Raw genomic sequence first — 17345 nt, 5'->3', positions numbered from 1 at the left:
CCTTCAGCATCCTTGTCGCCCTGTACTGGACTCTCTCCAGTAGATCCCCGTCCCTCTTGAGCTGGGGAACCCAGAACTGAATGTAGAATTCCAGGTGGGGTCTCACTAGGGCAGAGTAGAGGGGGAGGAGAACCTCCCTCCATCTGCTGGAGACACTCTGCTTAATGCCCCCCAGGACCCCATTGGCTTTCTTGCCCACCAGGGCACATTGCTGTCCATGCAGAACTTGTTGTCCACAAGCACTCCCAGGTCCTTCTCCACAGGGCTGCTCTCCAGCAGATCCCCTCCCAACCTGAACTGCGGCAGTTAGCTCTCTCTGTCACTGCCACTGCTTCTTCTTAAAGAGCCTCTGAAGCACTGAATGAATTAGTTCATACTAAGACATGAGCTTATCCTGGTTCTTTGTTAGTGCTTTTCTTGAATATTGAAGTCTGCATGAAATGTTTTTGCGGTTATTACCTCCCACTTTCCTGTAGCAGTTGCAATAGAAAACCATGTGCTAGCTGTACCACTCCTGTTGCAAAATGAGAGCTTGCCAATGCTTTTGTGGTCTAACAGAAATATTATAATAATCCTAACACTCAAGAGAATTTGATAAAATTAATATTTAGCATGGGAGTTGTTACCTAAAATATGTATGGATGAGCAGGCAGAGAGTGGCTGTGAATGGGGCAGCACCCAGCTGGTGCCCAGGGAGCAGTGGTGTGCCCCAGTGAGCAGTACTGGGCCCAATTCTATTCAACATCTTTACTGGTGACTTGGGTGAGGGGATGGAGTGTGGCATTAGTGAACTGACAGTGACACCAAGCTGGGGGCAGTGTGGGTCTGCTGGAAGGCAGGAGACACTTCAGAGAGCCAGGCTGGGCCAGTGGCTGAGGCGAACAGGATGAAGCTCAATAAGGCCAAGTGCAGGCTCCTATATTTTGGCCACAGCAACCCTGTGCAGGACTAGAGAGTGGGGGTGAATGGTTGAAGTGCAGCCTGTCAGAGAGGGACCTGGCAGTGCTGGCTGGCGTCCAGCTGGGCATAAGCAAGCAGTGTGCCCAACTGGCATGGAAGGCCAAGATCATCTTGGCCTGTATGAGGAACAGTGTGGCCAGCACCACCAGGGCTGTGATTCTGCCCTGTCCTGGCACTGGGGAGGCCTCTCCTGGAGCACTGTGTGCAGCTCTGGGCTCTCACTGCAAGAGGGATGTTGAGGGGCTGGAGCAGGGCCAGAGGAGAGCGATGAGACAGGGGAAGGTGATGAGACTAGGGATACATCTACCTGAAGGGAAGGTGTAGTCAGGTCGAGGTCAGGCTCTGCTCTCAAGCAACTTGTGCCAAGAGGAGAGGGCATGGCCTGAAGGTGTGCCAGGTAGGGGTAGGTTGGATGTTAGGAAGCACTTCCTGCTGCAAAGGGGAATTAGAGACTGGAATGGACTGCCTAGGGAGATAGTAGAGTTGCTATCCCTGGAGATGTTTAAGGCAAGCTTGGATGTGGCACTCAGTGCCATGATCTGGTTGATGTAGTGGTGTTAGACCATAGCTGGTCTGGATGATCTCAGAGGTCTGTTCCAGCCTTTGTAGTTCTGTGACTCTCTTATTCTCTATGTTTTTTTGAGACCCATGGTTATTTAGTGCAGTAGTGATTGTTGGCAGAGGCCTTTGTCTTATAAACTGCTGGTGTGTCTTGGGCTCCTGAAAAGAGGAGAAAAAGAAGCTGTGCCATCTGCCATTGCTCTTTGGAAATCAAACCTCAGCAGGGACTCTCAGGAACCTGAGAATCAGAATATTATATTCATGGTTTCAATAGGAAACAAAATCCTACCTCAAAGAGAATCGTTTGAGTCTCAGCCATTTAAGTCAAGCACAAACATGGTGGGTGCCTCTTCAGGTGTTTTTCCTCCCTTCCTCCCCCAGTAGAGTAAACTCACCACAACACGGATTTTTTTTGGAAAGTCAGAGAAAAGTGAAATTGTATTTATTATAGTAGAAATATAACAGCATAAGGAGAAATAAACTACTACAGAAATATAATAACCTTAATTAAGATGGGGATGGCCATCTTAATTGAATGGCCTATCCCTGGAATGTTCACCTCTCCCCTATGTCTGAGCTAGAAATCTAGCTCAAACGGCCACAATTCACTGCTTGCATCTTCAGTCATTGCTTGCATCTTCAACCTTCTTTCATACACCTGAAGTTCAGTTACTCCTTGGTGCTTTTGCTGCCCCTCTGGTCACTCAGCCTTTTATCCTGTAGCATCTCCTCTATTGATTTTTGGCTTTTTCTTCATTTTCCACAAAACATGGTCTTTGCATGCTCCCAGACACCATGGATGCCATGAGTATGATTCAGCTGCTCAGCTCTTCTGTCCATGTACTCTGAGGAATCATCCATCTCCTGCTTTCTAATTTAGTCACTGCCTGCATCTCTCCCCCTTTCTATGACGTCCTCCAAGCACCCCAAGTTAAACCCCTGATTTTGCTTCTTCATGAGCATTATTCCCTGCAGGGTAATGAGAGACAGACAATCTCACGTTTACTGGTGCCTTTTGCACTAGGGGATCCAGTCCTTCAAGACTGTAAAAGTCAAGCCAATATGGGACCAATTCTGTTCAGTGTGTTCATCAGTGACCCGGAGGAGAGCACAGAGGCACGGTCAGCAAGTTGGCTGACAACACAAACCTGGGTGGAGTGGCTGCTATACCAGAAGGCTGTGCTACCATTCATCAAGCCTGAGACAGGCTGAGAGTTGGGCAGGGAGACACTGAAATTCAACAAGAGCAAGGGGAGAGTCTGGCATCTGGCAAAGAACAACCCCAGGGATCAGTATAGGTTGGGGACTGACTTGCTGGAGAGCAGCGAGGGGGGAAAGGACCTGTAGGTCCTGGTGGGTCAGCAATGTGCTCTGGTGGCCAAGAAGGCCAATGCCATTCTGGGATGGATTAGAAGGGCTGTGGTTAGTAAATCAAGAGAGGTTCTCCTGCCCCTCTACTCTGCCCTGGTGAGGCCATATCTAGAATCAGTGTGCACATGCAGCCCAGACAGCAGCCATGTCCTAGGATGTATCAAGAGAAGTGTGGCCAGCAGGGCAAGGGAGGGGATTCTGCCCCTTTACTCTGCTCTCCTCAGACCCTACCTGGAGTACTGTGAGCAGTTCTGGAGCCCCCAACACAAGAAGGACGTGGAACTGTTGGAGCCAGTCCAGAAGAGGACACAAAGATGCTCAGAGGGCTGCAGCAGCTCTGCTATGAGGACAGGCTACAAGAGCTGGGACTCTTCAGCTTGGAGAAGGCTTTGAGGAGACCTTGGAGTGGCCTTCCAGTATCTGAAGGGGGCTTACAGGAAGGCTGGGGAGGGACTACTTACAAGGACTTATTAATGACAGGACAAGGAGTAATGGGTTTAAACTGGCAGAGAGGAGATTGAAACTGGATATTAGGAAGGGGTTCTTTACAGTTAAGGTGGTGAGACACTGGCACAGGTTTCCCAGAAGGATGTCATGCTGGCCACACAGCCCGATTGCATGCAGACAATCCAGGGTCTGCTTCCTGGTAACTCGGCTGCAGTAGAGCTTACCAGGCAATGATAAGGCAGTGGGTGTGCAATAGGGTGCATGGCTGCAAGGGAGACTGAGCTCCATAGATACAAGCAGGCTTAAGCATCATAATGAGAGCGAGCGAGCATGTTGGTTACCTGTGTATCTCTATCAAATGTGGGCCAAGATTAATGACCCATTGGCCACTAGAATGACCAATCAGGTTGGCAGTTAGCCAACCATACCATAATAGGGAAAATCCACAAGCCTGGGCCTTCCAAATATGGGGATAACATGGGCCTAGCACCCGATAAACATGAGCTGGGAATGTAGGCTTATACAACCAACTTACACAACCACATTATGCAGCCTGGACCTTGGGCAGGCCAGACTTTATGGCACGAGGCCTATTGTGCTTGTTCATGCTTGTTTTATGTGTTTACCTCTGGTTATGGGCAGAAAAACATGTCCAGTCAGGGCAAGGCATGAATAAGCTTATTTTTGGGCCTATGGGTCTTCCACGACACTGGGCTGGATGATCTCAGGATTCTGTTACAGCCTTAATAATTCTGTGAGTCTGTGATTCTGTGAACATTATTTGTGACTATCAGTTCTTCCTACCTATCTGCTTACACTTAGAGAGTCAAGAATACTTAGGGTAATAGGGTTAAATCTACATCTTTAATGAAGACATCCTCTGCCTGTGTAATGAATGACTTCTACTCTTGAAGTCACTCACTGGGAATGCCTAGTAAGAGTTCAGTGGCTGTAAATTCAAGCAGCATGAATGGCAGGGCATTTTCCACATCTCTTAAGCATTGAGAGGTAGGTGCTGGATACTTCCTTCCACTTACCCCTTCATTAAGCTTGTGGCAAAAGCTGCCACTTAGCACATGATGCTGGGTTTAAGTTACTGATATACCTCCAAGTTCAGACCAATAGAGCATGCTGTGCAGGTTTTAATCTAAAAGAAGCTATTATTTGAGAAATTGCAGAAGCCTTATTTGTTGTGAATATTTCATGTTCTTCCTGAATCCAAAACCAATAGAGCTTTTTTTTTGGTACTTAATGTACTCATTGCAGAGCAATAGGTGTGAATGTATAAGACGATAGTTCGTTAGAACATTTCCATTGAAAGATTTTTTTTCAATAGAATCAATAAAATTATTGCACCAATTTGCCTGCCCTTTCTAATAGCAGACTTGAAATAGTAGAAACCTGGCACTTGGCCAGCATCAGCATGCTACAAGTTACCTAGTGGTAGCCTTGCCATGATTCTCAGCACTAACCTACAATTAATAGTGGTTTGCCAAGTTGCCAACTCTCATTTCAACCAAACTGAACTAAAGTCATTTGGGGAAAATTTATTTTATTTTTTTCTATTTGTGCTGCTAGCAGTCTTGGTGCCTCAAATACAGAAATCAGTTTGTATAATTAGAAATCCCTTTTTCCATGAGGAGAGAAATGCCACTTGTAACCATTTCCCTAACTCCCTGTCTTCCTGCTGCCAGTTCTTTCCTGTTACTCAGGGGTGAAATGAGTCTCTCTATTTAGAGAAATAATATTTTTATTTAACCTGGAAAAAAAATGGAGACACAATAAGAACTAAGAGAGATTACAGGGGCATCAGCCTGACAGTGAGCTGTCTGTTTGGAAGAAGCCTTCACCTGTAACTGAAAAGAGAGATTAATGAAGGCAGTAATTAATGCTAGCATCAACTCTGCTAATGCACACAGTTAGAGTGCTGGTACTGTGTGCTTGGCGCTGTGTAAAAGCCGCCTCTCCAGGATCACAGAATCACAGAATGTCAGTGGAATGTCAGTGGATGGAAGGCACTTTGAAAGCTCATCCAGACCAACTCCCCTGCCAGAGCAGCATCACCTACACCAGATCACACAGAAACACATCCAAGCAGGTCTTGAATATCTCCAGAGAGGGAGACTCCACAACCCCCCTGGGCAGCCTGTTCCAGGGCTCTGTCACCCTTACAGGGAAAACATTTTTCCTCATGTTTCTGCAGAACTTCCTGTGCCTCAGCTTCCACCATTACCCCTTGTCCTGACATTGGGCATCACCCAGCAGAGCCTGGCTCCAGCCTCTTGATACTCACCTTTACATCTTCCTAAGCAGGAATTAGGTCCCCCCTCAGGCTCCTCCTCTCCAAGCAGCACAGCTCCAGCTCCCTCATGCTCTCCTCATAAGGAAGATGTTCCACTGCCTCTAGCATTTCTGTGGCTCTGTGCTGGACTCTCTCAAGCAGCTCCCTGAGGTTCTTCTTGAACTGAGGGGCCTGTATCTGGATGCAATATTTCAGATGTGGCCTCACCAGGGCAGAGTAGAAGGGGAGGAGAACCTCTCTCAAACTACTAACCACAGCCTTCCTAATCCACCCCAGGCTGCATTGGCCTTCTCAGCCACCAGAGCTCAGTGCTGGCTCATGCCGTTCCTTCCACCCACCATGACTCCCAGATCCTTTTCCCCTTTGCTGCTCTCCAGCAGGCTACGTGTTGCCTGTCACTGTGTTGCCTGTGACCCTGTATTTCGCTCTTACTACAGTCCCCCAAAGGCAGCTGGTGACTGCATTCAGATTCTGCTCTTTCTCCTTCCTTTGTCCTGGGCTACCAGTTGTACAGATCTGTCTGCTGCATTCACATGTGACTGTGGTTTGTTTTTTTCTAGTGCCTTGCTACATGGGAATCATTCCTAGCATCTCAAAGAGTGGATCTCCATGTGGAAAAGGATTCTGAAGACTTGAGTAATATCTGTGCTTGATCTCTTCTGCCTTGTCCATGCAGTTTCTCTCAACCAAAGAAATTATTTATATGAGATCAGAGGCATTATTAAATGTAAGTGTTAAAAATCAGTGAAGAACAGGAAGTCAGCTTATCAAAAACTCAGGTATTCTAGTCCTGAAATGCATTTTGGAATGTGCTATATATAGCTTTGCTGTAATTTTACGTGGTTTTGTGCAAGAGTTTGCATACAATTCTTTTCATAAATATTACATAACTTGTATATGAACTATTTTGAATATGTAAAGATAAATCCATTTTAATAAAAAATGGAATAACGAAAACTTGTCTTCATTTTGTTTCCCAGTCTTTAAGAAGTCCTTTGTACTTGAGCATGCTTGTTAGATTCTCCATGTGCAGAATTACACAGCTCCTGTACTTAGAAAATTACCTAACATAGCCTTTCAAGGAGGTCTTTACGGCTCCCAGGGATCAGGACTGGGGCCCGTTGTATTGAGTTCTATTTTTGTGGGTACCCTTGGCTCTGTGTCTCTTTGTTGTCAGACTTCATTCATCCTGTGTGTCTCCTTCATTTTGTTCTTTGAGCTTCGACTGGGGAGAGATGTGCATGTGGTCAACCTAGACCTCAGCAAAGCCTTTGACACACTCTCCCACAGCATCCTCCTGGCAAAGCTGGCAGCCCATGGCTTGGACAGGTGCACCCCTCACCTTGTGCTAGCTGTACCACTCTTGTTGCAAAATGAGAGCTTGCCAATGCTTTTGTGGTCTACATTATAATAATCCTAACACTCAAGAGAATTTGATAAAATTAATATTTAGCGTGGGAGTTGTTACCTAAAATATGCATGGATGAGCAGGCAGAGAGTGGCTGTGAATGGGGCAGCACCCAGCTGGTGCCCAGGGAGCAGTGGTGTGCCCCAGTGAGCAGTACTGGGCCCAATTCTATTCAACATCTTTACTGGTGACTTGGGTGAGGGGATGGAGTGTGGCATTAGTGAACTGACAGTGACACCAAGCTGGGGGCAGTGTGGGTCTGCTGGAAGGCAGGAGACACTTCAGAGAGCCAGGCTGGGCCAGTGGCTGAGGCCAACAGGATGAAGCTCAATAAGGCCAAGTGCAGGCTCCTATATTTTGGCCACAGCAACCCTGTGCAGGACTAGAGAGTGGGGGTGAATGGTTGAAGTGCAGCCTGTCAGAGAGGGACCTAGCAGTGCTGGCTGGCATCCAGCTGGGCATAAGCAAGCAGTGTGCCCAACTGGCATGGAAGGCCAAGGTCATCTTGGCCTGTATGAGGAACAGTGTGGCCAGCAGCACCAGGGCTGTGATTCTGCCCTGTCCTGGCACTGGGGAGACCTCCCCTGGAGCACTGTGTGCAGCTCTGGGCCCTCACCACAAGAGAGAGGCTGGAGGGGCTTGGAGCAGGGCCAGAGGAGAGCAATGAGACTGGGAAGGGGGCTCCCAGGCAACTTGTGCCAAGAGGAGAGGGCATGGCCTGAAGGTGTGCCAGGGGAGGGTTAGGTTGGATGTTGGGAAGCACTTCCTGCTGGAAAGGGGAATTAGAGACTGGAATGGACTGCCACTGGGAGGTGGTGGCGTTGCCATTGCTGGAGGTGTTTAAGGCAAGCTTGGATGTGGCACACAGTGCCATGATCTGGTCAATGTGGTGGTGTTAGGTCATAGCTGGGCTGAATGGTCTCTGAGGTCTGTTACAGCCTCAATAATTCTGTGATGCTGTAATTATTCTAGTAGATTGTGCCAGCCGCCCAATGGCAATGTGTACAGGAACATGCTAAACCTGTTGTGTGAGACTCATGCTGCTGTAAAGTGCTCTTAATGTGGTCTGCAGTATTTACCTGGCTGTTAAACATCCTCAATTTCACATTCCTTAAAGGATGAAAGGAACAGTCTTGCTAAGAAGTGAAGGAAAAAGAAATAAAAACATTAGATAATCACTCTCACTGGGGCTGCTGGCTGAATTGCATCTCTCTAACCTCACCCTCCATTTTGGGCTAACCCATTTTGCTTCCTAACCCCCTGGCCAAACCTCTATTCTTCCTTGGGACTGGGGTAAGGTTGAGAGGGGTAGGGGGAAGGTGAAGGGGTGGTTGGGAGCCCCTCCTGGGGAATCAGGTTTCTGGGAGGGGAGTTGTGTTTCTGTATTACCTTTTTACCTTGTGTATATATATATATATACTGCTTTATCTACAGCCCTCATGAGAGTTATCTTACCTAAAAGTCAGGTGGCTGAATCTTATTTTGAATGTTATTTGTGTCACACTGTGGTACTTCTGGTGTGTGTGATTTTAGGCCTTATACATTTTGATTTTATAATGATTTTAACATTCTGTGTGAAAAACTCAAGTGTGATGCCTGTAAGAGCTAAAAAGAAAGAGACAGTGTGGCATAAACAACCCGGTGATCCAACCCAAAACAAAGATAGCTCAGGGGCACAGCAAGGAGCTACCAATACACCTCCTCCTTCCCAAGATTCTGGTAAAGCTACCAATGTTCTAACCAGGAATAATAACATGGCAGGATTCCCAGGAGTACAGGGAAATAATCAAAGCCAAGATGTTCCCTCAACTAATAACACTAGTGCAGCCAGTTCAAATACCCAGGCAACAGACAAAAAAGACTCTACCTCTAAGGCACATCTGAATTCACAGGCCTCAGACCAGACCTCCCAATGATTCAAACCTGCCAGCAGACTCGTCAAAGCCTGTTGCAGCGCAGGCCCTCTTGGCACCTGCCAAAGCCCGAGCTAAGACACCACATTTGACAAAGAGTGATTCAAAAGAGAATTTAGGAGAGGGGACTTCTGGTGAGCAAGAGGAGGAAGAGGAGACATACAGTCTTCGAGATTTGGTGAACATGCTTAGATCCCAGTACTCTGATGAGAGGAGCGCTGCGAGGTTGGCTGCCAAAAAAGAGGATGGGTCTGATGAGTTTAAGAGTGCTATTAGGAAGGTTCTGTTTCTAGGCCAGGGACATCCAGATTCAACAAGAGGAAGAGGAGAAGGATGACATCCAGGACTCCAATGATCCCCTCAGAGAGGTCAGGGAAGTTAGAAAGGAATACTCAAGGGAATCAGGAGAGCCAATCTTAAGCTGGCTAGTGAGATGCCATAGCATTGGTGCAAATGCCCTGCAGGTAGGAGACAAGTCTCCCAAGCAGCTAGGACCACTCACGCTAGGACCACTCACCAAGGGGAGTGGAGTGGAAAAACACCTGGCAAGTCCTCTTGGTAAGGTTATCTTGTTGTCATGCCTTCTGTTGGCTGTGGCTATGAGATATCCTTCCTGAGATGATCTGCCATGGGCGGCCAAGAAGTGAAACACCATTGAGCAGGGAATTAAGCTTCTGAAGGAGTTTGCTGTGAACGAAGTGCTTTATTGAGATTGTGGCACACATGAGCCTGATGACATTCCTCTTGGAACAGGTCTTATGAAGAAGCTTATTAAGCTTGCTCCTTCACCCCATGCTAATATCTTGACTAGCAAGTTTCTATCAAGGAGTGGTAATGGAAGGTCTTTCACTGTTGGTGAATTCACTGACCAGCTCAGACAGGTAGAGGTCAGCTTATCACATTCTGCCCTAGTCTCTGCGATAAAAACTCTAGGTACAGAGATGAAAGAGATAAAGGATGAGATCAAAGATAGCATGAAAGAACTGAAGGAGGAAATCAAAACCTCTATTTCCAATCTGGCAAAGGATACCATTCTTGCATCATCTGAATGGATGCATGTTTCTGCCATCAGGAACAGATGCCCACCTCCTGCAAGGCAGTTCCATCCCAGGAGGAGATAAATTCCATCTAGATATCAGCAATCATGTGTGTCACTGTGGATAACTCTGCGTGACCAATACGGTGAGAAAATGAACAAGTGGGATGGTCAACCTACTTCAGCTCTTTCAAAGAGAGTCAGGGAACCGCAGAGTGGCAGAAAGAGTGGCAGCAAAGCCAGAAAAGTAGCTGTCACTTCTTCAGCTCCCCAGAGCAACTGCAATTATTCCAACAATTGCAACTTCTCTCACAACACCACCAATCATTGTGTACACCCCACATGCCATGTTCAGCATTAGGGGTGCCCTGCCTCCAGCCAGGAGGAGGAAAGGGATAGTGGAGAGAACCGAATCTATTGGAATGTATTCATCAGGTGGCCTGGCAGTTCACAAGTTTGGAAATACAGGGCTTTAGTTGACACAGGTGCTCAGTGCACTTTGTTGCCATCAAATTGTAAAGGGACAGAGTCCATATCTATTTTTGGAATCACTGGTGGATCTCAAGAGTTAACAGGCTGAGATCAGCTTAACTGGTAAAGACACATACTATTGTAACTGGTCCTGATGCGCCTTGCATTTTGGGAATTGACTTTTTGAGACAAGGTTGTTTCAAAGTGTCCTGCAGTCCTGTATACCCCTAAATTCCTCTCCCTCTGTGGCTTGAATGGGAGAGGAAAAGCTGCCTGTTCCCCCCCTCTCACCCCACCTTGCCCTGCAGGCGTGAAGGGGGAGAGCAAGGGGCCCTTCCAGCATGAGGGGTGCCCCTTGCAGTGCCCGTGCCGGAATTGGGCTGTAATTGGCTGTGGTCTTCGAGCCTAGGAAGTGGTAACCCTGCTCTTTGTCTAGGGATAGTACAAATATTGGGGGACTTCCCGCTCTTGGGGTTCCCGCCTTAGAGATTGTGCCTGCCTGAGTGTTCGTGCCTGCCTGAGACTTCTCTCCCCCCCCCTCACCTGGCCTGGATACAGAAAGAGCCCAGTGTTTCGAAGGACTGCTTCACCCATCAACACCATTTGTGTAGACCTTAACGACCCTTAACAACTCTTCTGAGGCTTCTGAAAGAGAGCCAGAGGACAGGCCTCGGGACCAAGCCAGCCTGAGCCTGAGTTTATTTTGTCTCAGCTTTATTATTAAGAAAACTCTATTCATTTAATAGCTAAAGCCTTTTCTAACTTCTGACTTTTAAAATAGTCAAATTATCTATGGCATCAGGTAGATCTTCTCAAACAAGCTGAATCTGATCATTAAAACTAAATTAATTTCTGTATATAGTTTTGGGAGCGGGTTTTTGGGAAAATAAAATAACTCTATTTTTGTGTAAAATTCCTCACTCGGCCACATTAATTCCCTGCCTGAACAACAAAAAGATCCTAAGGGTCACAAATGGGCTTTTAGAGTAGCACCTGTAGAGATTGAGGATGGTAAATTGAAATTGTCCATTAGACCTGAACTTTCAGGTGAATCTGCAGTTGTGGGACATCATGACATAGAGGATCTGGAAGTGCCAATTGCTAGTCAAACTGTGCACCACAGGCAGTACAGAACTAACCGTGACTCTTTGTTGCCCATTCATCATCTGATTCATCAACTGGAGAGTCAGGCTGTCATCGAGAAAGCTCATTCACCTTTCAACAGTCCCATCTGGCCTGTGCATAAACCTAATGGAGACTGGCGACTGACAGTAGATTTTTGTGCCCTCAACAAGGTGACTCCACCCATGAGCGCAGCTGTGCCGGACATGCTGGAACTCCAGTACGAGCTGGAATCAAAGGAGGCTAAATGGTATGCTACCATAGACATTGCTAATGCTTTCTTCTCTATTCCCACAGCAAAGGAGTGCAGGCCTCAGTTCGCATTCACCTGGAGAGGAACCCAGTACCAGTTCAACCGTTTGCCTCAGGGGTGGAAACACAGCTCAACGATCTGTCACTCTGTCATCCACAATGCACTGGTAAAGGTCCAGAGCACATACAATTCATTGAAGACATCATTGTGTGGGGCCAAACTTCTGAGGAAGCCTTCAAGAAAGGTAACAAAATCATTGACATTCTGTTGCAAGCAGGTTTTGCCATTAAGAGAGACAAGGTCAAAGGACCTGCTCGAGAAATTCAGTTTCTGGGATTGTGGTGGCAGGATGGTCGCTGTCACATTCCACAGGATGTGATCAACAAATTTCTCCACCATGGCAGTTCCTACAAATAAAAAGGACACTCTATCTTTTTTGGGTGCAGTGGGATTTTGGAGACCACACATTCCTGGATTCAGTCAGATTGTCAAACCTCTACATGATGTGACTTGTAAGAGAAACAATTTTGAGTGGGGACCTGAACAGCAAGCAACCTTTGTTCAGATCAAGTGAGAAGTAGTCCATGCAGTGGACTTGGGACCTGTGCGATCTGGTCCGGACATTAAAAACATTCTGTACACGGCTTCCAGTGACAATGGTCCAACTTGGAGCCTTTGGCAGAGAGCTCCAAATGAGACACGTGGTCATCCACTTGGTTTCTGGGGTCACAGCTACAGAGGTTCAGAGGCAAATTACACTCCAACAGAGAAAGAGGTACTAGCATCTTATGAAGGAGTGGAAGAAGCCTCTGAAGGCAAAGGTTCATCATGCCACAGATGCAACCTGGTGTAAATGGATGGCTTTGATAACCCAATGAGCATGAATGGGGAATCTTGATCAACCTGGTCTGGTGGAGTGTGGGAAGCTTTCTCCTGCAACGAGCTATGGAATGTAAACATCAGACTCTGTGATGAGAAGTGTCCTTGGGCCCTACAAGTTCCATGGGGCCTAGACTGAGAACAAGTGAGCAACCCACGCACAGCTGCCAGGGGGTGGGATTTGCCCGCCCCCTGAGGCAGGCACTGCCCCAGGGGGCTGACCCCCTGGGTGGTACTCACAGGTTGTTTACCACAGGTAACCTATCTCTGCTTTAAACTTAACTTGGGGCCAATCTGTACTGTTCACTTCTGCCAGCCCCAGGCTGATTGTGCACACCTCCTCTGGGGACTATATAAGCCATCGTATTGCCTTAATAAATCGTACTGATGCACAGATGCCTAGAAGCTGCTGTCTCGAGTCATCAGTACCCCGATCTCACCTCTCGCCAGCCTCCGTACCCCGACAGTGGAGGTGATCACCAACTGGCCGGAAGGCACAGACTGTACAAAAGCTCCAGAGGAGAAAATAACCCGAGCTGAGGAAGCTCCTCCCTATGGTGATCTCTCTGATCAGGAAAAGAACTATGCTTTGTTCACAGATGGTTCCTGTTGTCTTGTTCGGAACAAGCGAAGATGGAAGTCAGCAGTCTGGAGTCCTACCAGGAGAGTTACTGAAGCAAGAGATGGAGGAGAATGCAGTCAATTTGCCAAAGTAAAAGCTGTCCAACTTGCTCTTGATGTGGCTGAATGTGAAAATTGGCCTTTCCGTTACCTTTACACCAACTCATGGATGGTAGCCAATGCTCTATGGGGTTAGCTAAAAGATTGGAAGAAGCATGGTTGGCAGAGGAAAGGAAAGCCTATTTGGTGTGCTGATCTATGGCAGGACATTGATGCACGGCTGGAGAGAATTCCAGTGAAGGTACGACATGTAGACGCACACATGCCTAAGAGCAGAGTCACTGAGGAACACCAACACAACCAGGAGGCAGACCAAGCTGCTAAAATCTCTCAAGTTGATGCAAACTCTGATTTTGAACTTGATTGGAAACACCAAGGTGAACTCTTCTTAGCTCGGTGGGCCCATGACTCATCTGGACATCAAGGCAGAGATGCAACGTACCGATGGGCTCGCGATAAGTCAATTGACTTAGACATGGACGCTATCACCCAAGTCATTCATGACTGTGACATTTGTGCTGCTATTAAGCAGGCTAAGCGAATCAAGCCCTTATGGTATGGTGATAGATGGTCAAAGTACAAGTATGGTGAAGCCTGGCAGATGGACTACATCACTTTACCTCGACCTCGTTCTGGCAAGCAGTATGTGCTGACGATGGTAGAGACCATCACTGGATGGCTGGAAACCTATCCAGTTCCATGTGCTACTGCATGTAACACCATTCTTGGCTTGGAAAGACGAATCATGTGGAGACATGGAACTCCAGAGAGAATCGAGTCAGACAATGGCACTCATTTCAAGAACAATCTTGTGAAAAACTGGGCCAAAGAGCATAGTATTGAATAAATCTACCACAAACCCTACTATGCACCAGCTTCAGGGAAGATTGAATGCTACAATGGTTTGCTGAAAACCACCCTAAAAGCCATGGGGGGAGGAACTCTGAAAAACTGGGACAAACATTTAGCACAAGCTACCTAGTTGGTGAATAGTAGAGGTTCAGTAAACAGAGCACTACCTGCACAATCAGATTTGGTCCAAACAGTAGATGGTGATAAAGTTCCTGTTGTACATGAAAAGAACTGTTTGAGTATTTTCTCCTTTGGGTGAAGGGAAGCCTATCTGAGGGGTAGTGTCTGCTGAAGGTCCTGGTCATACCTACTGGCTAACGCAGGAGAATGGTGAAATCCAGTGAGAAATCTAACCTTAGCTGAGAGAGTCTAAACTCAGACTGTATAATACAAGCTGTTAGGAGTTTTCTGTTCTAGGTACCATCGGCATTCAACAATAAGAGAATCTACCGTGGTTCTGAGACACGATAAGGTAAGCAGAGGGGACGGCTGGGCTGTGGTCTCGCGAGAGAGAATGAGACTGTGACGGGGCTGGTGCCGTCAGCCACGGGAGATTTGAAACCCTACCGCGTGCCGTGCCGGCCGCCATTTTGGCTGCCGAGCCGAGAGAGTGAAAAGCTATTAACCTACCTGCGGCTGGGAGCGCTTTTTTTTTTTTTTTTTTTTCCCTGTTTCTGACTGTCAATATCACTGTGCACTATGCCTGTCACTCGTGCTACGAAAGGCAGGAGAAGCGTGTGCACACAGACTGACATGACCTGGGAAAGCACAGGAGTCCAGGCTACTTCATGCAGGGAGTGCTGCAGCCTCTCACTTGCTGCAGAAGGGGAAGGGGAGAACAATTGCACCAGGTGTGAGCAGGTGAACTTCCTTCTTACCTTGGTGGCGGAATTGAAAGATGAAGTGGTCGAGCTGAAGGACGAAGTGTCCAGGCTCAGGTCAATAAGGGAGAATGAAAGGGAGCTGGATCTGTGAGTGCAGGCTCTGCAGATCCCCCCTGCTAAGGAAGCTGCCCCTGGAAACAGTGAGGGATGGGTACAGATCCCTGTCAGGGGTAGTAAGGGAAATCCACCCCGGCCCTCTCCTCCTCTTCCTCTGCCCTTGCACAACAAGTATGAGGCCCTGCATGCAGAGGGCACAGAGGGTGAGAGCGGTGAGGAGCATCCAACTGTGACATTGCCTAGGGAGGAGCAGTCGCCACCAACTGTGGTGACTAGCTCCACAAAAAACAAGAAAAAGAGAAGGGTTATAGTTGTTGGAGATTCCGTCTTGAGAAGGACAGAGGGACCCATTTGTCATCCTGACCCGTCTCACAGGGAGGTCTGCTCCCTTCCTGGTGCCCAGGTTAGGGTCATCACCAGGAGAATCCCTAACCTAATACAGCCCTCCGATTATTACCCCTTGCTGGTAATACAGGCTGGCAGAGATGAAATTGAAAAGAGGGGGACCAGGGCAATTAAAAAAGAATTTAAGGCCCTGGGGAAATTGATAGACGGGGCAGGAGCGCAGGTGGTGTTCCGCTCAGTTCCCTCTGTGGCAAGGGAGTTCACAGAGAGGAACAGCAGAACCTACAATATCAACAAATGGCTCAAGGGATGGTGCAAGCGGCGGCATTTTGGGTTCTTTGACCACGGGGGAACTTTTACTGTGCCGGACCTACTTGATTGTGATGGGGGGCAATTGTCTAGGAGGGGCAGGAGAGTCCTGGCACTGGAGTTGGCTTTAAACTAGGTCTGAAGGGGGTGGGTGAGGCAATTACTCTCTCTGAGAAGGAGAGAGTGGGAAGGAAACTAGGGTCAATTGAGGAACCGAGAGCCCAGCTGAAGTGCATCTACACCAATGCACGCAGCTTGGGTAACAAGCAGGAAGAATTGGAAGGCCTGGTCCACCAGGGTGACTATGATATAGTTGCCATTTCAGAAACTTGGTGGGATGACAGGCATGACTGGGCTGCTATACTGGGGGGATATAACCTCTTCAGGAGAGATAGGCAAGGGAGTTGAGGAGGAGTGGTGGCTCTGTATATTAGGGAGTCACTCCATGCCACTGAGATTGAGGTGAGGGATGAAGGGGTTGAGAGCTTGTGGGTTAAAATCAGAGGGAGGACTAATAAATCTGACATCCTGGTTGGAGTCTGTTATAGACCACCCAACCAGGATGAGGAAACAGACGAGATATTTTACAAACAGCTGGAGGCTGTCTCAAGATCAGATCTTGTCCTTGTGGGTGACTTTAACCTGCCAGATATCTGCTGGGAACATAATTCAGCAGAGAGGAGGCAGTCCAGGAGATTTCTAGAGTGCATGGAGGACAGCTTCATGACCCAGCTGTTAAGCGAGCCTACTAGGGGTCAAGCTCAGCTTGACCTGCTGCTCTCTAACAGAGAAGGGCTGGTAGGAGATGTGGCAGTGGGAGGCTGCCTGGGGTGTAGTGATCATGAGTTAGTGGAATTTTCAATATACAGGGAGGTAGGGAGGCACTGCAACAAAACCTACACCTTGGACTTTCGGAGGGCAAACTTCAATTTGCTTAGGAAACTTATTTCCGAAGTCCCCTGGGCAGCAGTCCTTGAGAACAAAGGGGTCCAGGATAGTTGGACCTTCTTTAAACCGGAGCTCTTGAAGGCACAGGAACTGGCAGTTCCCATGTGCCGAAAGATGAGCCAGCGGGGAAGGCGACCAGCCTGGATGAGCAAACAGCTCCTGAAGGAATTGGGGGAAAAAAAGAGGGTGTATCACCTCTGGAAGGAGGGGAAGGCTTCTCCTTACGTGTTTAAGGAGGTAGCCAGATTATGCAGGAGAAAAATTAGAGAGGCTGAGGCCCAGCTAGAACTTAGGCTGGCCACTTCCATGAAAGATAACAAAAAGCACTTTTATAAATTTATCAACGCTAAAAGGAAGGGCAAGAAGAGCCTCCACTCCTTACTGGACCAGGAGGGGAATACTGTAACTGATGATGTAGAAAAGGCTGAGGTCCTGAATGCCTTCTTCCCCTCAGTTTTCAACAGTAAGGAGGGAGGAGTTCAAGGCAAGTGGCCTCTTGAACTGGGGGATGGGGTCGGGGAGTGGTGTGTTCCCCTGGAAATTCAT

At 47.8% G+C, this 17345-nt stretch overlaps 1 protein-coding gene across 2 annotated transcripts in view; it reads left to right on the top strand.

The window, feature by feature from the left end:
- Positions 1-6598, top strand: part of SNX7 (sorting nexin 7) — a 58421-nt gene extending 51823 nt beyond the window's left edge. For both annotated transcript variants that reach the window (XM_064147328.1, XM_064147327.1), the window contains one exon: positions 6202-6598. In XM_064147328.1, coding sequence (XP_064003398.1) covers positions 6202-6294 — 93 coding nt within the window. In that variant the 3' untranslated portion in view covers positions 6295-6598. The remainder of the gene's footprint in view (positions 1-6201) is intronic.
- Positions 6599-17345: the final 10747 nt, after the last annotated feature.

The sequence above is a fragment of the Pogoniulus pusillus genome, chromosome 8, assembly GCF_015220805.1.
Source record: "Pogoniulus pusillus isolate bPogPus1 chromosome 8, bPogPus1.pri, whole genome shotgun sequence".
In the NCBI taxonomy this organism is placed as follows: Eukaryota; Metazoa; Chordata; class Aves; order Piciformes; family Lybiidae; genus Pogoniulus; species Pogoniulus pusillus.
Note: the sequence above shows the minus strand (reverse complement) of the source record. Positions and strands in the feature narration are given on the sequence as shown.